General features: G+C 41.2%; 1 protein-coding gene across 4 annotated transcripts in view; it reads right to left on the bottom strand.

Annotated features, from left to right (window-relative positions):
* Positions 1-21,171, bottom strand: part of Trim33 (tripartite motif containing 33) — a 113,420-nt gene extending 92,249 nt beyond the window's left edge. For 2 of the 4 annotated variants that reach the window (XM_074050704.1, XM_074050706.1), the window contains exon 1: positions 20,566-21,171. In XM_074050704.1, the coding sequence (XP_073906805.1) occupies positions 20,566-21,094 (529 nt within the window). In that variant the 5' untranslated portion in view covers positions 21,095-21,171. The remainder of the gene's footprint in view (positions 1-20,565) is intronic. The other 2 variants (XM_074050705.1, XM_074050707.1) reach the window with 1 other exon arrangement.
* Positions 21,172-24,629: the final 3,458 nt, after the last annotated feature.

Below are 24,629 nucleotides of genomic sequence, written 5' to 3'. Positions count from 1 at the left end.
TAGTACATCATGATTCTATAATTTCACACCTATAATATGCAAAATGTCAGGGCCTAAAGAACTCCTCAATATTCCCACTGCTATGTCCTTTTTTTTCTTTTGGCAGTACTAGGGTTTGAACTCAGGGACTTAGGCTTGCTTCACAGGCACTCTTCCACTTGAGCCACACCTCCAACCCTCATGGTGGGTCTTAAATAAAGGAGATCTATTAAAACCTCCATCACTTTTTAAACTAATTACTGGGGGGAAAAAGTCTCCTACTTCTCAGACCATTTAGGAAGAGCAGAAAGGCACTCTTATGAACAGGAAATTTTAGTGGTAAATAATTAAGTAAAGATGATAGGCTCCATGAGAACAAGCTAAACCACAAGCACATCAGTTTATAAGACAGAACCAAGGGGAAAATTCACAAAAAGAAACCTCCTAGGGTTCCTATGGGTGGGGGAGAAGAATGGGTAATCATAACATATTGTGAGGAAATGTATATTCTAGGGAACTGTCAAGAACAGAGTAATCAGATTAGTAGAGCAGAACTGCTAGATATGATGCCAACAGAGGCAGAGAGCTTAACAGAGATCAAATAGTAACCAAAAAAAAAAAAAAAAAAAAGCTTTACCTTATACTATAAAACAGCATTCACTAAAATGGTCCAGCCAAGTCACTGAACAAAAATCATTAAATAACAACTGACAGTCCTGGGAGTGAGGAATATCAGTATCATAAAAGGAGGTAGTAATGGAAGAACAGATGAACTAGATGAGCATAAGAAAAAACAAACTGACAGGTATAAATCCAACTATAAATGTGAATGGACTATACAATCCAGTCAAAAGGCAGACACTGGCACTTGGGGATATAGCTCAGAGGTAGCCTAGCATGTACAAGGACATGGGTTCAACGGCCAGCACAAAAAAAAGCAAGCAGACATTTTAAGACTGGATTAAAAACAAAACAAGATTCAACTATATGCTGTCTGCAGGAAACACAACTTAAACTCAGACATGCAAGTAAGTTCAAAGTGGAAGGGTGGAAAAAAATTATCAGGCAAATAGCAACCATAAGAAAGTGGCTATACTATTTATGAAAGGAGTAATAATGGCGCTCCAAAGATGTTTAAGGGACTAAGAATATTATTGAAAAAGAACAGACAGGGAAACCTAAACTGTCAAATTCAAAACATGTTCACACAAAAACCTATACACAATATTCATAGCAGCATTATTACATGAGCCAAAAAAGAAACAACTCAAATGTCCACCAACTGACGAACGGTTAGATGTGGTACAGCTATAATATGGAATATTATTCAGAACTAAACAGAATAAAGTACTGACACATGTGTGACAGGGATGAATCTTGAAACAAACACAATATTCCATTTATAAGAAATGTGTAGAACAGGAAAATTATAGAGATGTAGATTAGCAGTTGCATAGGTCTAGCAGGTCTTGGGATAAACAAATGGGTACAGTTTCTTTTGCGACCACTAATGAGAAGCTTCTTTTGCAAGCAATAAAAATGTTCTAAAATTGACTGTGTTGATGGTTGCACAATTCAGTGAATATACTCAAAACTAACAAACAGTATACTTCAAATGTGCGAACTACTATTTGGGAATTATGACAATTAAAGGTTTAAGTGTTTTTATCTGCAATGCCAGGGATCAAACCCAGGGCCTCGGGTATGGTAAGCAAGCAGGTGCTGTACCACTGAGCTATATCCCCAATCCCCAATTAAGGTTGGTTAGCTGGTAGTTTCTGCAGTGCTGGGGATTGAACCCATGGCCTTGTGCATGCAAGACATGTACTATACCACTGGGTTGCACCCTCAACCCTAAGGTCTTTTTGTTTTTTTTAAAGAATGGCTATATTAGTATCAGATCAAAAAGACTTCAGAGAAGTGCTTCCATTTACGTAAGAGAAATTATTGTTTGACATAGGACCAACTCTTATTATTCAGTGTTATAATAGTCTTTGAATTTGCTTGCTAATAGTAAATTAACAAATACTGTACTGTTCCTAGACAAAAAAGAGGACTAGGTTTTTCAAGTCTCTGGTCACACCGTTTTCATCAACTAATCAATATATATTGCTCTGCCGAGCATTTATGTTTAAAGGTATTTTAATATTGTTGGCTTGTTAATACAGAAATCAAAATACTGTAAGCTCCTGCCTAAATGAAACTTCTCTAACACTTTCTCCATAAAAACATATTTAGTATACTTAAGAACACTAGAGAGCACTTCAGCTTTACAGATGGAAGCCATTTTAAACAGTAAAATCACCCAAAAAAGGGCATAAAAACGAGAATAACATGGCACTAAATAAACCTCAACAAGGACACAGTTAATACAAGAGATGATACTGCTTTGCTCAGCCTCACCTGGAAATATGTGAATCAGGCATGTCAAAATTTTTGATACTCTGCCCAAGCCCATGGAGACTATACAAAAACAATGCAACTACTAATACTGGGAGACTATACAAAAACAATGCAACTACTAATACTGGGGATACAAATAAACTTTACTGATTTGGTGAATTCCATAACACAGAATCCTGGGGCTGTGAGTATAGCTCAATGGTAGAGCACTTGCCTCACCATTGGGCCCTGGGTTCATACCCACAATGATCAAAAAAAAAAGTTCATGAACCAGTGGCTCAAATTTATAATCCTGGCTCAAACCTATAATCCCAGCTACTCAGGAGGCAAAAATCAGGATGGTGGAGGTTCAAGGCCAGCTCAGGAAAATAATTATGAGAAACCTTCTCTCAAAAATATCCAACGCAAAAAAGAGTGGATATTTTTTGGCAGAATGTTCAAGAGGTAGAGTGCCTGCCTAGCAAATGTGAGGCCTTCAATTCAAACCCCAGTACTGCAAATATATCTCCATGAAAAGTAGGGATCAACTGATATTTAAATATGTAATAGAAAACATTTTAAGACATGATTTAAAAATCTCTACAAGGGAAATAAAACTTAGCACATTTTAATGGTATGCAATATGTGTAAAAAATATTTGCTTTTTGTTTGAAACAAGGTCTGGCTACATTGCCCATGCAGTCCTCAAACTCCTGAGCTCAAGAGATACTCCTGCCTCACCCTCTCAAGCTGAGCCTAGAGGCCAACACCACCATACCCACCCAGCAATATCTGCTATTTAAACTATAATGTATACAATTGTCTGGCGTTAATTGCATTCACAATGTTTGCAAGCATCCAATCATCACCAGCACTATCAAACTTTTCCTCATCCCAAACTCAGTAGTCATTAATCAACAACTCCCCTTTCCTCCCACTCCCCAAGCCCTTAGTAACCTCTGATGTCTAATTTGTGGACAGGTTCTAAATCAGTGGTAGAGCACTTGCCTAGCATTCCTGAGTCCCTGGGCTTGATCTCTAGCACAAGAGGAAAAAGAAGAGGAAGAAGAAGAGGAGGAAGAACACGATGACAACAACTAAATAAAAGCACGATCTAGCACTTAAAAAAAATTTTTTTAAATAAAAAAATCTGCACGAGGGGTAGAGCATTTGTCTAGTAAGAGAAAGGCCCTAAATCCAAACACCTGTACCAACACCTGAAAAAAAATTTATGTCACTATGAAGTAAATTTGTTTCATATCAGTTTTAATCACACATTTGTCCTCATCTGTCTCAGTTATTTCACTTAAAGTTCCAAGATTCATGCTGCAGCACATTATCAGAATTTTGGGGGTGACAGGGTATCCTTATGGCCTCCAACTCACCATACTCCTGTCTCAGTATCCTGAGTGCCAGAATTACAGGCATGTGTCATCACACAACCCAGCCTTTTCTGCGCTTTTTAAGAGTAAATAATATTCCATTTTATGTCTATACATATACCACACTGTTTACCAATTCATCTGTTAACAGACACTTACATTGCTTCCACGCTTTGGCTATTTTAAATAATGAGGAGCTGGAGATACAGCTCAGTGGTAGAATACTTGGCTAGCATGCTCAAGACCCTGTGTTCTATCCCCAGCACTACACAAAGAAGAGGGAGGGGAGGGGAATACAACGCTTCAATAAACACTGTCAGGTATCTGTTTGAGTCCCTGCTTCCAATTCTTCGGAGCACACAAGTATGTAGGAAAGGAACTTTTGGGACACATACTAATTCTACATTTTAACTCTTTAAGGAGCCACCGAACTGTTTTCCACAAAGGCAGCACCATTTTACATTCCCAGCAATAATGCACAAAGGTTCTAACTTCCATATGTCCTTGCCAACACTGTTCCAACTTGTGCATCAGAGATATCCTACTAGGTGTTTGTTAAGTGGTGTCTTGCTGTGGTAAATTTATACTCCACTTCCACACAGGGGTCAATCCCAGGGCGTTGTGATTCATGCTCTACCACTGAGTGCAAGATTGCATTTCTCTAAACGACAGAGGATCGCTTTCTTATGGCTGCTTCCTATTTACCCAGCTCCATCTCTGTGCAGCCACTTAACAAAGTTCTGGGACACACTCTGCAGGCATAATCACTGAGAAAAGGCATAACTTTGACCCCTCCACACCTCTAGCCAGCGCAGAGAATCTCCACTTCACGTTAGACACAGAAACCAGGAGGGCCCCCGGGGCCGCCAGTCGCCCGCGCCCAGACGGCTTGGGAAGACTTGGACCAGGTGAGCTTCGCAGTACCGTGGTACTCCCACAGACAAGCCTGGGCCAGAGCAGTGTAGCCCCCTGGACAGACCGACCTCCACTCGGGGAAAAAAGAGAAACTGACTAATAAGCAATAAGAATAAAGACATGCAGGAAAGAGGGTGGGGCACACTGAGCACCGAAGATTGGGGGAAGGGAATCCTTCCGGGGACTGTAAATAAACAAGCTGGGCGGGCTGGATAGGCTCTGGTGGGAGCAGGGGCACGCACCCAGCAACCAGGGCGGGAAAGCTTGTGAGAGTTGAGGAGGGAGGAAAACCCCACAGGAGAGGAGGGAAGACCCACTTCCCACGTGAACTGTAAACAAACATGGTGGCCAGCAGGAGCAGCAGCACCACCCAGCAATCACGAGTGGGAAAGCTTCTGAAAGTGGTGGTGGGAGGAAAACTGCACAGGAGAGGGGGGAAGACCCACCTCCCACATAAACTGTAAATAAACATGCAGGCCTGAGAACGCGGGTGCAGTGACACCATTCCCAATGTGCTTGGAAAGGGGAAAGCTTGTAGCAGAGGCTTGCGCACAGGAGAACTCTGAGCAAACAAAGCCTATGCGGCCAGGTGAGTGCTAAGCTCACCCCAGAGATCTGCATAAACAACACTGCCAACAACAGCAGGCTGACAGCAGGCTGACAGCAGCAGGCAGGCAAGCCACAGCCACAGATACCATTCTCAGAACTGTCTCCAGACTCTTTTTTTTTTTTTCTTTTTCTCCCTACCTTTGATGAGAGAACAACCGAATTACACCTGCATGCTGAAAAACTTACTGAAACTGTACTGCATTTCAACTTGGGACACTTGGTGGGGTTTGTGTGTGTGTGTGTGTGTGTGTGTGTGTAGTTTTGTTCTACTTTATGCGTCCCCTTTGATGAGACAACTACAGAACAACATCTGAGGCACCATTTCCAGGATTGGAGATTGAGATGGACACCCAAATTATTAAGACTGAAACTGCATTGCATATAAACTTGGAAGTTTTTTGGTTTTTTTTTTTTTAATTTTCTATTTTCCATTTTAATTCATTTTTATATATAGATATTTCTTTCATTTACTTATTTTTAATTTTTATTCTTATGTTTATCTCTGTCTCTCCTTCTTGTCTATGTATTTGTTTTTCCGTTTTCTTTAACTTCTTGTTTTCCATCTCAGCTCACTCTTCCATTCTCAATATTACCATTGTTATTATTACAAGCTAGAAAATACTTAATTGCACACAGTACAGGGACACTAACAACACCAAAGACAATGACGGGAAGACAGAAAAAACAGGGAAACCAGTTTCCCCACAGCAAAAAATTAGTACAGGAACCAGAGGGGAATGAAGAAAACAGATACTCAGATCCAGACTCCAACAAAATGAAGATAAACTATGCAAAATGACGCAATGAAGCCCACAAGAATAATTTAAAAGAGGATATACTACAGGTACTCAATGAGAATTTTATAGAGATGATACTGGATAGGGCCAACCAAATTATACAGGAGACACTCAAGAAATTCCAAGACAATAAAAATAGAGAATTTGAAAAAGCAAAAGAAGAAATAAAGGAAACCATGGAAGCACTGTATAAACATCAAAGTGAAACAGAGAACACAATGAATAAACAGATAAATGAACTCAGGACAAAAGTAGAAAACTTTAAAGAGGAAACCACCCAGGATACGGAAAACCTCAGATAAAAGAACAAAACAGAACTGCAAAACAAAACAGAAGGCCAATCCAGCAGAATAAAACAAACAGAAAACAGAATCTCAGAACTTGAAGATGAAATGGTAATTAAAGGAAAAACCGAAGAACTACTAATTAAACAACTCAAGACCTATGAAAAGAAAATGCAAGAACTCACCGACTCCATCAAAAGACCAAACTTGAGAATCATGGGCATCGAAGAAGGAGAGGAGGTGCAAGCGAAGGGAATGCGTAATATATTCAACAAAATAATAACAGAAAATTTCCCAAATCTAGAGAAAGATATTCCCATACAGATGCAAGAGGCCTACAGGACACCAAACAGACCAGATCAAAACAGAACTACCCCACAACATATCATCATTAAAACAACAAGTTCAGAAACTAAGGAAAGAATATTAAAGGCTGTAAGAGAGAAAAAACAAGTAACATACAAAGGTAAACCCATCAAAATCACAGCAGACTTCTCAACAGAAACATTAAAAGCAAGAAGAACGTGGGGTGAGATCTTCCGGGCACTGAATGAAAATACCTTCAACCCCAGGATACTCTACCCAGCAAAACTATCATTCAAAATAGATGGAGCAATAAAAGTCTTCCATGATAAGCAAAAACTAAAACAGTATGTGACCACAAAGCCACCACTACAAAAGATTCTGCAAGGGATTCTGCACACAAAGTGAAACGCAACTTAACCATGAAAAGACAGGTAGCACCAAACCACAGAAAAAGAAAAAGCAAGACAGTAGAGAGTAACCTCAACTTAGATACACACAATCAAACCTTCAAACAACTAAGAGAACTAAATGACAGGACTCACCACATACCTATCAGTACTAATGCTTAATGTTAACAGACTTAATTCACCCATCAAAAGGCACCCCTTGACGAAATGGATTAAAAAGGAAGATCCAACAATTTGTTGCTTACAGGAGACTCATCTCACCAACAGAAATAAGCACAAAGTTAGGATGAAATGCTGGAAGAAGATTTACCAAGCCAATGGCCCCCGAAAACAGGCAGGAGTAGCAATACTCATCTCTGACAAAGTGGACTTCAAACCTACCTTGATCAAACGAGATAAAGAAGGACATTCCATACTAATAAAAGGGGAAATAGAACAAAAGGAAATAATAATCATCAACCTGTATGCACCCAAGGTGAACGCACCCAATTTCATCAAACATACCCTGAAAGACCTAAAAGCATATATTAACTCCAACACAGTGGTTGTGGGAGACTTTAACACCCCATTATCATCAATAGATAGGTCATCCAAATGAAAAATAAAGAAATCCAAGATCTAAAATATGCAACAGATCAAATGGACCTACTTGATGTCTACAGAACATTTCATCCAACTTCTACACAATATACGTTCTTCTCAGCAACCCATGGAACATTCTCCAAAATAGATCATATCCTAGGGCACAAAGCAAGCCTCAGCAAATATAAGAAAATAGAAATTATACCGTGCATACTATCTGAACACAATGCAGTAAAAGTAGAACTCAACAAAAAAAGTAAAGACAAAAAACATGCAAACAGCTGGAAACTAAATAACTCATTACTTAATGAGGAATGGATCATCGATAAAATAAAAGAGGAAACTAAAAAGTTCCTGGAAGTCAATGAAAATGAAAACACAACCTACCGGAACCTATGGGACACAGCTAAGGCAATCCTGAGAGGAAAGTTTATAGCCATGAGTGCATATATTAAAAAGAATGAAAGATCCCAAATCAATGATACATCTCAAACTCCTAGAAAAACAAGAACAAGCAAATCCCAAAACAAATAGGAGAGAAATAATAAAAATAAGAGCTGAAATCAACGAAATAGAAACCAAAAAAACCATATAAAGAATTAATGAAACAAAAAGTTGGTTCTTTGAAAAAATAAACAAGACTGACAGACCCCTGGCAAACCTGACTAAAATGAGGAGACAAAAAACCCAAATTAGTAGAATCAGGAACACCAAAGGGGAGATAACAACAAACACCATGGAGGTCCAGGAAATCATCAGACACTACTTTGAGAACCTATATTCAAATAAATTTGAAAATCTTAAAGAAATGGACAGATTTCTAGATACACATGATCATCCAAAACTGAACCAAGAGGAAATTAATCACCTGAATAGATCTATAACATAAAATGAAATTGAAGCAGCAATCAAGAGTCTCCCAAAAAAGAAAAGTCCAGGACCTGATGGATTCTCTGCTGAATTCTAGCAGACCTTTAAAGAAGAACTGATACCAACCCTCCTTAAACTGTTCCACGAAATAGAAAGGAAAGGAAAACTGACAAACACACTTTATGAAGCCAGTATTACACTTATCCCAAAACCAGGAAAAGACACCTCCAAAAAGGAGAACTATAGGCCAATCTCCTTAATGAACACTGATGCAAAAATCCTCCATAAAATAATGGCAAACCGAATTCAACAACACATCAAAAACATCACTCATGACCAAGTAGGCTTCATCCCAGGAATGCAAGGGTGGTTCAACATACGAAAATCAATAAATGTAATAAACCACATTAACAGAAGCAAAGACAAAAACCACTTGAGCATCTCAATAGATGCAGAAAAAGGCTTCGACAAGATCCAACACCACTTTATGATAAAAGCTCTAAGAAAACTAGGAATAGAAGGAAAGTACCTCAACATTATAAAAGCTATATATGACAAACCTACAGCCAGCATTATACTTAACGGAGAAAAACTGAAACCATTCCCCCTAAAATCAGGAACCAGACAAGGATGCCCACTATCTCCACTCCTATTCAACGTAGTACTGGAATTCCTAGCAAGAGCAATTAGGCAAGAAGAAGGAATAAAAGGAATACAAATAGGTAAAGAAACTGTCAAAATATCCCTATTTGCAGATGACCTGATCCTATACCTTAAAGACCCAAAAAACTCTACTCAGAAGCTTCTAGACATCATCAATAGCTATAGCAAGGTAGCAGGATATAAAATCAACATAGAAAAGTCATTAGCATTTCTATACACTAACAATGAGCAAACGGAAAAAGAATGTATGAAACAATTCCATTGACAATAGCCTCAAAAAAAATCAAATACCTAAGTGTAAATCTAACAAAACATGCGAATGACCTCTACAAGGAAAACTATACACTTCTGAAGAAAGAGACTGAGGAAGATATAGAAAGTGGAGAGATCTCCCATGCTCATGGATTGGTAGAATCAACATAGTAAAAATGTCTATACTCCCAAAAGTAACCTACATATTTAATGCAATTCCCATCAGAATTCCAATGACATTCATTAAAGATTTTGAAAAATCTACCATGAAATTTATATGGAAACACAAGAGGCCACGAATGGCCAAGGCAATACTCAGGCAAAAGAACAATGCAGGAGGTATCACAATACCTGACTTCAGACTATATTACAAAGCATTAACAATAAAAACAGCATGGTAATGGCACAAAAACAGACATGAAGACCAGTGGAACAGAATAGAGGACCCAGATATGAAGCCACACAACTATGAGCAACTTATCTTTGACAAAGGAGCTAAAAATATACGATGGAGAAATAGCAGCCTCTTCAACAAAAACTGCTTGGAAAACTGGTTAGCAGCCTGCAAAAAACTGAAATTAGATCCATGTATATCACCCTATACCAATACTAACTCAAAATGGATCAAGGATCTTAATATCAGACCACAAACTCTAAAGCTGATACAGGAAAGAGTAGGAAATACTCTCGAGTTAGTAGGTATAGGTAAGAACTTTCTCAACAAAATCCCAGCAGCACAGCAACTAAGAGATAGCACAGATAAATGGGACCTCATAAAGCTAAAAAGCTTCTGTTCATCAAAAGAAATGGTCTCTAAACTGAAGAGAACACCCACAGAGTGGGAGAAAATATTTGCCAGCTACACATCAGACAAATGACTGATAACCAGAATATATAGGGAACTCAAAAAACTAAATTCTCCCAAAATTAATGAACCAATAAAGAAATGGGCAAGTGAACTAAACAGAACTTTCTCAAAAGAAGAAATTCAAATGGCCAAAAAACACATGAAAAAATGCTCACCATCTCTAAAATTAAAACCACGCTAAGATTCCACCTCACCCCTGTTGGAATAGCCATCATTAGCAACACCACCAACAACAGGTGTTGGTGAGGATGCGGGGAAAAAGGAACCCTCTTATACTGTTGGTGGGAATGTAAACTAGTACAACCACTCCGGAAAAAAATTTGGAGGCTATTTAAAAAGCTAGACATTGATCTACCATTTGATCCAGCAATACCACTCTTGGGGATATACTCAAAAGACTGTGACACAGGTTACTCCAGAGGCACCTGCACACCCATGTTTATTGCGGCACTTTTCACAATAGCCAAGTTATGGAAACAGCCAAGATGCCCCACCACCGACGAATGGATTAAGAAAATGTGGTATCTATACACAATGGAATTTTATGCAGCCATGAAGAAGAACGAAATGTTATCATTCGCTGGTAAATGGATGGAATTGGAGAACATCATTCTGAGTGAGGTTAGCCTGGCCCAAAAGACCAAAAATTGTATGTTCTCCCTCATATGTGGACATTAGATCAAGGACAAACACAACAATAGGACTGGACTTTGAGCACATGATAAAAGCAAGAGCACACAAGGGAGGGGTGAGGATAGGTAAGACACCTAAAAAATTAGCTAGCATTTGTTGCCCTTAACGCAGAGAAACTAAAGCAGATACCTTAAAAGCAACTGAGGACAATAGGAAAAGGGGACCAGGAACTAGAGAAAAGGTGAGATCAAAAAGAATTAACCTAGAAGGTAACACACACGCACAGGAAATTAATGTGAGTCAACTCCCTGTATAGCTATCCTTATCTCAACCAGCAAAAACCCTTGTTCCTTCCTATTATGGCTTATACTCTCTCTACAACAAAATGAGAAATAAGGGCAAAATAGTTTCTGCTAGGTATTGAGGGGGCAGGGGGGAGAGAGAGGGGGCAGAGTGGGTGGTAAGGGAGGGGGTGGGGGCAGGGGGGAGAAATGACCCAAGCCTTGTATGAACATATGAATAATTAAAATAAAATAAAATAAAAAAAAAAGCCCCTGACTATCCAAAAAATAAATAAATAAATACATAAATGACAGAGGTCCTTAAGCATCTCCTCATGTGCTTATTGGTGATACAAAGATAGATAGGTAGATAGAGCAAGAGAGAGAGAGAGAGAGAGAGAGAGAGAGAGAGAGACAGACAGATAGGTAGACAGATATCTTTTCTGGAGAATGGTCTGTTTGGAAGTTTGGCCCATTTTTAACTGGTTAATTTATCTTCATTAAGAGTTTAAGAGTTCTGGATACTACACCCTCATCTAATACATGATTTACAAATATTTATTCACATTCTATAGGTTTTCTTTTCATTTTCTTGGTAGCATCTTTTCATATACGGGTTAATTTTGATGAAATCTGTTTTTATCTATTTTTTTCTTTTGTTACTCACGCTTTTAGTGTCATATATAATAATACACTGCCAAATCCAAAGTCATGAAGATTTACTACTGTGTTTTCTTCTAAGAGTTTTGTGATTCTTACTTTTCTATGTAGGCTGTTGATCCATTTTAAGCTAATTTTTGCATAACTATGGGGCAGGGATCCAACTTCATTCCAGTTGTCCTGATACCATTTCCCTGAAGATATCATATTCCCACTACCACTGAAAGGATTTGGCACCCTTGCTACAAATCACCTGGATATACCAAAGGGCAAAATAAACTTAGCACATGCTATGCACTGGGGGCACAGGAACTGCATGAGGACAAGGAGTGAGAGGTATACTTTTTCTTATCTAGCTTTGTATACTTATTTTTGAGTCAAATGTAAAGTACTACTTACTTAAAAAGCCGAAGTAAATATGAGATTTTAAAATACACTGACTAGGCAAGCGAGAAAACAGAATGTACATCTGATAAAAATACATATAAAGAATCTGGGGCCAGGCATAGTGGTTCATGCTTACAATCCCAGTTATCTGGGATGCAGAAGTAGGAAATCATAGTACAGGGCAGGCTCCAGGCAAAAAGCAAGACATTATCTAAAAAATAAACTAAAACAAAAAGGGCTGGGTGGTATACCCCAAGTGGTAAAGCACTTGCCTAGCAAGTGTGAATTCCTGAGTTCAAACCCCAGTACAGCCAAAAAAAAAATTTTTTTTTAACAGTACTGGGGTTTGAACTCAGGGCCTCATGCTTGCTAGGCAAGCACTCTACTGCTTGAGCCACTCCACCAGCCCAAAAATAATCTTAAAAGAAAAAAATAACCAGGCATCAGTGGCTCACGCCTATAATCCTAGCTACTCAGGAGGCAGAAATCAGGAGGATCATAGTTCAAAGACAGCCAGGGCAAATAGTTCGCAAAACCCTATCTCAAAAAACCCTTTACAAAAACAGGACTGGTAGAGTGGCTCAAGGTAAAGGCTCTGAGTTCAGTACCGCCAAAAATAAATAAATAAAAATAAAACAAAAAAACAATTCCCACAAAAGCCCCTAAAAAAACAGATGATCCATTGAGAAAAAATATGGAACATAAGGTTAGGCATGTTTGACTCAGTGGTACAATGCTTGCTTAGCATACACGATGCCCTGGGTTCAATCCTCAGCACAATAAAAATCACATACTTAAGTGAATGAAGAGTGGCACTGTTCTACATTTCTTTCAATCTCTTTAATGTCTGGTTTAACAGAAGATGACTACATATATGCTTCTGCATTTAATCTGGGTTGTTTGTTTGTTGAGACAATATCTCACAATGTTGCCCAGGCTGGCTTCGAATTTATGAACTTAAGTGATCCTCTGGCCTAAGCCTCCAGGTCACTGGGACTATCACCACACCTGGCTCATTTAATCTTTCTGACATGTTGTTTTCTTTGAAAAATACAAAGAAAACCTGGTTTCATACAAATATGAACTTAAGAAAAGAGACATTTTAATAGCCTTTTTCAAATAATTGTGGCCAAATTAACTGATAATTCTTTGATATAAAACAAAGTTTTAGCCAGGTGCCGGAGGCTCACGGCTGTAATCCTAGCTACTCAGAAGGCAGAGATCAAGAGGATCGAGGTTCAAAGCCAGCCGGGGAAAATAGTTCGAGAAAGCCTATCTCAAAAAACCCTTCACAAAAATTGGGCTGGTGGAGTGGCTCAAGGTGAAGGACCTGAGTTCAAGCCCCAGTACCGCAAAAAAAAAAAAAAAAAACTTATACCATGTATTTCTTAACTATCACTACTAATGTGAAATCTTAAACCTCATCAATGAATATTTACTACTCTTACATTAAAATTTATTTGTTGACCTATTTTATACTTTGAATCTTTTTCCTACTCATAACTTTGCAACATTACACATTGGTCCCTTGGATAATACTGGTTCAATAACTTATACAGGTCTTCCAAATACTGACATCTCAGTACACAGTATTTTTTTTAAAATTCATTAATATGCCATCCATCTCATCAGAAAAGGATTTAAATGCTGAAAAACTGTCAAGCTCACAGCAGCAGATACAAGTTTTCCAAAATTCTAATTTTCATTCAAAAGCTCAATTTTTTTAATCCCTGGTAACATATGTCTATTGTTGTACTGGAAGTAAGACTCCATTCATTCTTGAGAAAACAGCTGCCAAATACCCATGCCTAAAATCTAGTTTGGGACTGGGCATGTAGCTCCAGTGTTAGAGTACTTGCCTAGCAAGCTTGAAGCCCTGAGTTTAATCCCCAATACCAACACCAGAAAAAAAAAAATTAAAAACCATAGTCTGTCAGTCATTCTTTCAAGCAAAAGTTAAAAAGCGAATTCAGTCAGGTGCTGGTGGCTCATGCCTGTAATCCTAACTAGTTAGGAGGCTGAGATAGGGAGGATTATGCAGTTCAAGGCCAGCCCGGGCACAAATAATTCACAAGACACCCCCCCCCACCTTTAAAATAACCAGAACAAAATGAACTAGAAGTGTGCTCAACCAGTAGAGTGCCTCCTTTCTAAGCATGAAGCCCTGAGTTCAAACACCAGTCTCACAAGAAAAATACAAAAGCAGCCAATTCAACTTGGTAGGCTTTTTTTTTTTTTTTTTTTTTTTGGCAGTACTGGGGTTTGAATTCAAGATCTCACACTTTCTAGACAAACACTCTACCACCCTAGCCCTTTCTGCTTTCTGTTGTTATTTTTTGAAGAGGGTCTCACATTTATGCCTGGGCTGGCTGAACTACTATCCTATTTATGCATCTTGTGTAGCTGAAATAGACTGAGATGGGGTCTTGCTAGCTTTTTGCCCAGGCTAGCCTCAAACTACAATCTTCCAGAGCAGCTGTGATTATAGCTGTGCACTACCATGCCCAGCTATGACAACTTTTTGTAGGGCTTGAAGCCACTATCTTAACTCATACTAAGGTGCCAGCAGTTTTCCCTGTCATTGCTTTTTCACCACTAAAAAGCACAGTAAATAAGGCAAATAATGAACTAGTATATAGTAAACTATTTTAACCTTGCAAAGAGTGAAAGGGTGTCAGAGACACCATACCCCTATACTCTGTGTACCACACTTTTAAGAATCACTGTTTAGCCAGGCAAGGTGGCATTCTTGCCTGTATTCCTAACTACTCAGAAGGCTGAGGCAGAAACCTCATTTTCTTGTGCCCAGGAGTTCAAGGACAGCTTAGGCAACACAGCAAGACCTGGTCTCAAAAGAACAGAACACAAGGAATCACTGCTCTTAAGTATTCTCACTTAGGATCCACTGAGAGTACTTATGAAGAAATTAAAAGCAATTGGATTCGCTTAACTAGAACATTTTATTTACAGACACTAGATATCATAGTTAATATTTAAAACGTTAATAAATTTTTATATTACAAGCTTTAAGTTTAGAACTCAATGACTTTAATTGGCATGCTGTACATAAGGAGATATAGAAAAGTCTACAGAAATACCAACAATTTACCTCCTGCCCCTTCTTTTTATTATGATAGAGGTAAGTCACAAAGACAATGTGGAACTGGAAGGTGACTGAAATACTAGCACCACAATTTATTGGGGGCTTAATACTTTGCAAAACTCTTAAAGATCACAGTAACATTATGAGGTAGATATAATTACTATTCACAATTTTCATATGCTAAGTAACTTATCTGTCATTCAAGTAGTAAATGGTAAATGGTAAAGCTCAGAAATGAATCCAAGTGGTCTGACTCCTGAATTCTGTGTGCTTAACCAACCACAATGATAGAAGTTAGTGTTTCAGCTTTCTTTGACACGTCTGATTTGGTAGCAGTGCTGTGGAATGAGCCAGGGCCTGGCACATGCTAGAGTTCTACCACTGAGCTATGCCCCAGCCTCCTTTGACACATCTTTCATGACCAGTTGCTGGTGTGATATAATACATCATCATTCAAAAACTCAAGCTCAGCCAGGCCGGATGATGTGCACCTCAGAAGGACACAGGAGAAGGATCATAAGTTCAAGGTCAGCCTGAAGTACCTCAAGCTCTGCCATCTAGTATATGTACTCTTGGGGCAATAACCTCCAAGGGCTCAAACAGAAGATTCCCCAGAGTGGCTCACCATGGTTTGTGAAGAAACACTACTAAGAGGTGCTCTTCACAACACACGCAGGTCTTCCTTCCCATTTACTATTTTAGACTTTTTCACAGTAAGTGAAAGAATGCAGAAACAATCCTTTGGGGGTGTTTCTGTTTTGTTTTGACTTAGGTTGAGACAGGGTCTTGCCTCCGGAGTGCTGAAATTACAGACAACACCACACACAGCTTTAGAATCGTTTTTATGTTAATTCTTCTATCATTCCCCACAAACTATAAGAATATTAAAGCTGGAGCCCAGCTGACATGGTGGCCCTCACTATAATCCCAGCACTGGGGAAACTGAGGCAGGAGGATCTGGAGAATTCAAGGGCAGACTGAGCTACACAGAAAGACACTGTTTGAAAAAACAACAACCAAAACAGGAATATTAAACTTATACAGATATAAAACATTGGCATAAGATAATAAAATCATACACTCGTATAGAAAAGGAACTCAGTCTCTTCCTACTGCAGAAGCCCTGGACAATATAGGTACCTTTCCCAAGTGGCACATATCTTATAACAGAAAAAACTAGTGTAATTTACTCCCAATCCAGTTCTTGAGCCACAGTACTGTGCTGTCTCAGATGTGACCTACTACCAAAGTCTCACCTTCAAGATTTCGTTTGAAAGTTTGTTCAGATGCATCAATAAAATTTGTATTTTGATTGCTACATTAGATTTCTACATACACACTACTGGGTATGCAGAACCTAAAAGGAATTAAATTTTAAAAGTCACTTTAAAAAGCTCACAGTTGAGAGTCAACAAATATAAATTTTGATTTTCCAAATACTCCAACAATAAGACCTGTTCTGCAAAGTATTTAAGTCTAACGTCCTCAAAGTGTAATGAGCATCACACGAAGTAACTTGTTAAAAGTGCAGATACAGGACTGGCAGAGAAGCTCAAGTGATAGAGCAACTGCCTAGCAAGCTCGAGGCCCTGAGTTCAACCCCCAGTACTGCCAAAAAAAAAAAAAGTACAGATAGAGGATATGGGATGGATTCAATCCCCAAATTGCAAATAAATAAATAGTACAGATACATGGGAGTCAATCCCAAGCCAACTGAATCAGAGTCTGAAGAAACTGTCATACTAACATTTTAATAAGCTTTCCAGGTGTTTCTTTTTGTTCAAAAGCCATGTATTTCCCATGTTCAATAGATATGAAAAAAATAAAAAAAATTAGAAAGTTATTTACTGAACTTACGTTCTGCAACATTCTGGTGGGAAATGAGCAAGTAAACAAAAATAAACACTTTAGGGCTGGAAGTGTGGCTCAAACAGTAGAGTGGCTGCTTTGCAAGCTCAAAGCTCTGAGTTCAAACTCTAGTCCCACCAAAAAAAATAAATAAAAATTTTAGGGCTGGGAGAGTGCTGAAATGGTAGAGCTCCTGCCTAGCAAGCATGAGGCCTTGAGTTCAAACCCCAGTACTGTCAAAAATTAAATAAACATTTTCAATTTTAGCTGTACTGTGAAAAGATGCCAGAGTGACCTAAAGGACTACATGAAAATGAATAGTTAAAATAAGCCTTTCTGAGAAGGTACTGAAGTGACCCTACACCCAAGAACAGTGGTCTTAAACTTAAGAGTGCATCACAATCACCTTAGAGTACTAGAGTGAGACCCAAGAATTTGCATCATCAGAGATGATGATGATGACAATAACGATGATGATGCTAGTATGCTAGGAACCACACTTTGAGAATTGTCCCTCTAAAGAGTATAGCAAGCACAGGTGGGTAAGTATTAAAAGAAGGAGGAAAAAAAGACTAGTTACTAGGACAGAAAGGGCAGTACACTTATTGTTTCAGAACTACTTGAGAAAGATGGTAAATTAAACTAGCAGCTACTTAGTGGTAAGTCAGCTACACTGGGTCTATTCCATCTACAAAGGCCAGCAGTTCAATCTCACAAGAATAAACTACCTATTCTGAGTATGGGTTTACCTTTTGTGCTCTCAGAGCTAGCTGAATTCCTGATGGAGACACAGATTGTATAAAGAACAGCTTTTGATCCAAGGAATATCCTGTTGGTTACCAGCTGTGGTTCTCCAGACCACAGAAGAGATGAAATCACAGGTTGTTCAATAACACCTTGCATTTTAGAAGCATTTCAGTTATAAGGCATTTTCACATTATTTGACTGAAACTAAGGGACAGAAACAGCATGAACCTACTTTAAGACTAAAATAATTAAGTGGCAAAACTATGTCCCCTAACACCAAATTCAATGTTTTTTCCAGCATAGCTTGCTTTCATTTTTTAAGAGCAAAGTGAAGGGTACAGATAGAAGTTACTATTGACAAAGTATTTTCTAGACTTCCTACCTAAAAACAGAGTAGATTCCATACTCAATTTGTTTAGAAAGCAATGTTACTTAAGATTGATGGTATTTACACCCTTGTGATTATTCTAGCTCAAAAACAAAAACTGGAGAACTTACTGATTATTCTCCCTCCTGTGTAGATTTCGGAAAGCCAATTTTATAATCTTAGTCTTTGTGAAACAAACACAATTTGCATCCTGGGTTCCCTCTAAATTTCTCATCTAAGCCAGGTCTGCACAAGAACACTGATTCCCATGTGTCTTACTATGCTACTAAGGCCATAAGCAGTTATCCTTTATACACTCATCATTTAGTATCCTCTCCAGCAATCAAAACCTTATTTTAAACATTTTTACCTGTATGTCCCAGTAATACTCCAAAATGTCCAAAACTGAAATCATTACACCCTTCCTCCACTACAGATAACTGCTTCTGTGCCCAAATTCTTTATCTGCATCAGGAACTACCATGCAAGCAAGAAACGTGGAATTTATCCAACACGTGTGGTCTCCCTCACACCAATCTCAACGAAACCCTCTCCCTCCATTTCTATGGCCACTTACATACAATCAGTTATTAATAAACTGGCTGCCATTTCATTAGTAACTGCCACGTACTTTACACATTTCTCTCATTTCATTCTCTCAATAACCCTACGACGTATGTACTTTTGTCTCTATTTCAGAAATGAGAAAACTAAGATTAAGGAAAATCAATCTGTGTAAGTCCTAAGGAGGAAGTGGCAATGGAGACATCCAAAGTCAGTATGTCTCACAAACCCCCTCTCATTCCCCCCATGGAAAAAAATGTTTCCTTCTATAACACCTGGTTATCAGTCCCATTCCAAATGATAATTCCTCACCCAGGTAAATTACTGCCCAGATTCTCCTACCCGATCTCCCTACCACCAACCTTTCCTGCCTATGTCCCTCAAGTGCTCCAAGTGATCTCTCCCGGTCACAAATCTGACCCTTTTACCCTCTAGATAGAAGAGGCCTTCAGGAAGGTCCTCCACAAGATGCAGGCTAAATCCCAACCCTTGAGTACAGGCCCACCATCCCTCCCCCACAGTTCCAAAACTCAAAAGCTCTGAGATATGTCATCACAAACTGGCCACAAAACTCACCTGGATTACAGAAGATAATTTGTCATCTATCCCATCAATGTGATATTCATGTACTTTGATGCAAAAATAGTTTGATAGTGAGGTGTTAACCTAGACACTGTACTCACTGCCTACGAGACCTTACCTTGCTAGAAAAAAGGGAAATTCCAAAACTTGCAAGTCTGAAACATTTCTAGATTTTCAAGTCTGAAACACTTCTAGATCCAAGGGCTCCAAAATAAGGCTTGAGACCTACCTACTCAGCCAATCATTCACTTCCTTTAATTGCAAGGATGCAGAAGGTGCTCTATGACCTGAATACCCTCCAACCCGTGAGGTACTCACCCTTCAGGAAACTTGCTGGATTTCCTGTACTAAAGTTTCCCTGACCTCCCTCCACTGTGCACAACCCCAAGGTACCAAGAACCCACCTGTACTGGTGGGCAAGATAGTTGTCCCCTAGTCCACTGTGAGCCAGATCCTCACTGGATCTGCTTTATTCAAATCCTAGCACAGTGCTCCGAACAGTGGGGGACTCATTAACGTGTAATAAATAAAACACTCAATTCCCATCATCCTTCAAAGTTCATTTCGCCTTCATCCTCAAACCTTGGAACTGTCCCTAACCAGGCCTCTTACCGCTACGATCACTCCCCAAGTTCCCCACTCCAATGTCATCCTGGGGCCTTTTTTTGGACCCCAGCTCTTCAATGTCTTTTACCTGCCTCCATTTAATCCGTAGGCCTTTCTCCCAACCCAGACCAGGCAATTCTCCTCCCTCCAGTGCCATCTAACCTCACAGCCCCTATCTCTTTCCTACTCTCTCAACAACCCATAACACCTCTCACACCGGCACCGGCATCGGGGTGCACCAGCTGCAGAACCAGCGCCCGGCCCGGTCCCCGCACTCGCAGGCCTCCCTCGCAGCCAGCGTCCCCTCCCCCGCCCTCCTGCCTCCCAGTACCTCCCTCGGTCCAGCGTCCTCTGGATCCCATCCCAGGGGCCGGGGCCTGGCCTCGCAGACTCCTCGGGACCACGCCGGCCCGGGCAGCCCCAAGTCCATATATCCGCCCGGGCTCGGCAAATGCTCCGCGGCCCAGACGTAGAGCAGGCCCTAGGCTCACCTTGCTGGATGTCGCCGTTGCTGCCCCCCGGGATGGGCACGCTGAGCTGGCGCTCGGGCTCCGGCAGGCAGCGCAGGCAGAAGGAGTGAAGGCAGGGCAGCAGCTTGGGCTCCGCCTCACGCCGGCTCTGCAGGCTCTGCTGACACACCGCGCAGGTGTCCAGGAGAGAGGCTGGCGGCCCCAGAGGCGGCCCGGACGAGGGACCCGGGGCGGGAGCCGACGCCGGAGCGGGCGCCGGCGTCGATACGGCGCCCCCGGGAACTCCAGGGCCCGCTGAGGCCGCAGGGGCTGAAGCGGCCGGGCCCGAGCCCGAGGAGGCCGCCGCCACCCCCCCGTCGTCGGGCCCGGCCGCGCCGCCCTCCGCGCCAGCCCTGCCGCCTTCCTCCTCCTCCTCCTCCTCCACCAGCACCGCGGCGAGAGGCGGCTCCGCCTCCTGCGCCGCGGGCCCGGCGGCCCCGGCAGTTACCGACGCGCTGCCGCTGCCCCCACCGCCACTCTCAGCCTCGCCGCCGCCTTTGTTTTCCGCCATGTTTTCCTCTTTGAACCCGCCGGACCGCCCCGCGCCGCCCGCCGCCCGCGTCGCCGCCGCCGCCCCCAGCCTCAGCCGCAGCCACAGCGAGAGCGGCCGCCGAGAGCGAGCGAGCGAGCGAACCCACGGGAGCGCGCGCGCACGCGGCGCCCCCGCCCTCGCGTCGCGCGGTGGAAGGAGGGCCGGCGTGAGCGGGCGCGCGCACGCACGCACGGACGCACGGACGTCCTCGGGAAGGAGGCGGGAACTGGGCGCGCAGCCGTTCCCGACGCTTGTCCGGGTTGCTGGGGCCGGTGCGTTGCGTCAGTGTACTGGCTCTTGAGCTCGCCAGGAGCCTTTAAAGCCCGAGGCGGTTGACGCCGGATGCCTTTGGCGGGGGCGGGTGGTGCTTAGGAGTTGCGACACCGGAATGGTTCGGGGACAAGGGCGGGAAAGGATGGAAGGGTAGGAGGCCCGGCCGCATTCCTTCCCTCCATTCCCCCGCCGCGTCGCGGTTCCCCAGCGCCGGGCGAGTTCTCTGCCGGAGCTTCACCTGCCGCGCGCTCGGACACCCGGGCCTCCAGGCTCCGACGTGCCGATCTGCTGGGCCTTCTGTGTGGGCTGCGTTCCCCTGATGGGCTGTGGCCCAGGGAAGCAGCAAAGAGGGGCTTCCCTTTTTTTTTTTTTTTTTTTTTTTGCTTTGAGCTAGCGTTTACCAGAGATAGGCTGAAAAGAGCCGATGAGGAACGAATTCCTGACAGCTATTTTTAGCTTCTTAGAAAGCCAATCAACGGAGGAGATTTTGCAAAGTAGAGATGCCAGGGCCACACCTCAGACCTGAATCAGGAAGTTGGAGACAGAGCAGATGGATGTTGAAAAGTCACTGTGTCAGTTCGGGGAGGGTGGGGGGGCCGCAGAGCTAACCAATATTATGGCCTGAGAATCCCACTCAGTGTCGTGGGGTGAGCTATGTGACAGTGCCCTAACAATACTGGTATTACAAGTTTTCCGAAAGGGTCGTCATCTTACCTCCTTTGGAAGTTGATCTGTGTAGCCCCGGCTGACCTGGAACTCGGGATCCACCTGCCGAGGATCCAGTGCTGGAATTACAGGCCTAGCATGGTGGTAACACATCTGTAATCCCAGGCTGAGGCAGGAGGATCCCCAGTTCCAGGCCAGCCTGGGCTACCCAGAGAGACCAGCTCTCAACAAAAAAAAGAAAAAAGCAGTGCAGGGCTTGTTTTAGTGTTAGGCTAAGAAGTTCTTTGTTCTCCAACAGTGTTCCCAAGAAACTTACCTGTGTGTTGTTGTAAATCTTAGATTCGCATGAAAACACTTTTCATTCAGTGAAAAATATGTAACTTCTTTATTATGTGCTGGATAGTGTTAGATAGGCTGGGATTGCAGCAAGATTAGAACAGAGCTCCCTGCCTTCAAGTTTAGAATCTGTTGGAGGAAGATGGATAGTAAATATAAGAGGTAAATGTTGCGGAGGAAAAAAGCAGAGTGAAAGAGATTGAGCAAGGCTGATGTTGATAAGGTGGAGGAGCAGATCTTGCAGAAGAATGTGCCAGGAAGAGGAACAGGTAGCAAGGGCAAAGGGCCTGAGGCTTATTAGGGGAACAGCAAGGAGTCAGTGTGACTGGAGCAGCTTGAGCAAGGGAGAGAGTACATAAGATAAGAGAATTATTAAGGGGGGCAGGCCATGCACAAAAATAGTTCAGTTGTTTTGGGTCTTTTTGGGGGATGGGGTGGGTTTTTTTCTTTAAACGTTTTGTAAAGACCCAAATCAGAGGGTTGTGGCGTATGTAATCCCAAGGATCACGAGTTTGAGGTCAACCTGAGCTACATAGTGAGACCCTGTCTCAACAACAACAACAAAAAGACTTTGGAAAACTAATTTTTCCCCTCAAACATTGTACAAAAAAAAAAATTTTTTTTTCATAAATTTAAATTGCAGTATCATTTCTGCATCTTGCAATACTGACATTGTTTAATTGGTATGTCATTTTTAATCTAATGGAAAGGTACATGATAAAATGATTTAATACCATCCCTCTTAAGATACGTAATTAAAACATGTTAATCATTAATTAAACATGAAAAAAAGTATTGAGCATATCCTTTTTTTCCATTTGAGAATGTATTTTAATGAGCTACCTGGGAGTCAGGGATTTTCTTTCCCAATAAGTTCTTGTAAGCATAAATGCATATAACATTGTCAGGATGAAACAGACTTCTGTATAAATTCCATTTTTCATTTTTAGAGACAAGTGCATTAAAAACTTTGAGGGGTGGGATGTAGCTCATGGTAGACCATGTCCCTAGCATGCACAGGCCCTGGGCTCAATCCCCAGCACCCAAAAACTTCAATTTTTTGAAGAACTTTGCATATATATATGTGTACATATGATGAATTATATACATATATAATGGATTAATTCCATTAAAAACTACTGTTATGTACCCCTTGGAAATTTTTCCTCCACTGGAGTACCCCCCCCCGAGTACTTGTACCCCAGTTTTAAGACCATTGAGAAGTGGAGCACTGGATAGGTTTTAAACAAAGATTCAAAGTAGAATCATGGAAAAAGTAGCTGTGGCTGCTTCCTAGAGAAATCACCTATAGTAGATTAGAGCAATAGAAAGACCAGTTAGGCTGCAAACACAGTTATAATTCAGTCAAGGAATAATGGTTGATTGGACCAGGCTAGTATCTATGCAGGTGGTGAAAAATAAGAGATAAAACTAATACTTTCCTCCAAATTCACATTTAAAAAATAAAATGATAGACTGAATTTTTTAGCCAAAATTTTCACTTCTGTGAGGTTTTTTTAGCCTTCTGATACCTGTTGCTTGTCTTTATTATAATCTAGGATAAAAGTGTTTTTAAAAGCTATATAGAAGCTGGACATAGTGGTGCACCCTTGTATTCCTAGCAGTGGGGAGGCTGAGGTAGGAGTTCAAGGCCAGCCTGGGCTACATAGTGAGACCCTGTGTAGAAGATAATAATACATTTTAAAAAGCTACGCAATTTTATAGGGTGGAAACTATTCCCATGAGTTGACAGTATGCTCTGAAGAGGCAGTGCTGGAATTGACCTGTCCTAGAATAGTTGGGAACATTGAAAGAGCTACATCCTTGATCTGCAGTGGGGCCCAGAAGTCTTATGAGAGAAACTGTGAGATAAATCCACAGCTGAGGCTGGGATATAATGCCACAATGTCTGGTAGAGAAATGGAATACGGTGCAAGATGAATCTGCTGTGGAACCAAAATGCTTGCTTTGCAGCATACTTCCACAACTAGTACCTATGTGGTTAGGAGCTACCTAGTTCACTTGCACCAGTTTCTCAGTTGTAAAAGGTGTTAGCTACTGAAAGGACCAACCTCAAGATTGTCTGGCAATAATATTTATAATATAAAGTAATAATAATACTGCCTAGTACATGGTAAATATTAGTATGAAAGTAGCATGAGGTGTGCACCTGTAATCCCAGCTGTCTGGAGGCTGAGACAAGAAGATCACCAGTTAAAGGCCAGCATAGTGATATCCC

Source organism: Castor canadensis, chromosome 12 (assembly GCF_047511655.1).
Source record: "Castor canadensis chromosome 12, mCasCan1.hap1v2, whole genome shotgun sequence".
In the NCBI taxonomy this organism is placed as follows: Eukaryota; Metazoa; Chordata; class Mammalia; order Rodentia; family Castoridae; genus Castor; species Castor canadensis.
Note: the sequence above shows the minus strand (reverse complement) of the source record. Positions and strands in the feature narration are given on the sequence as shown.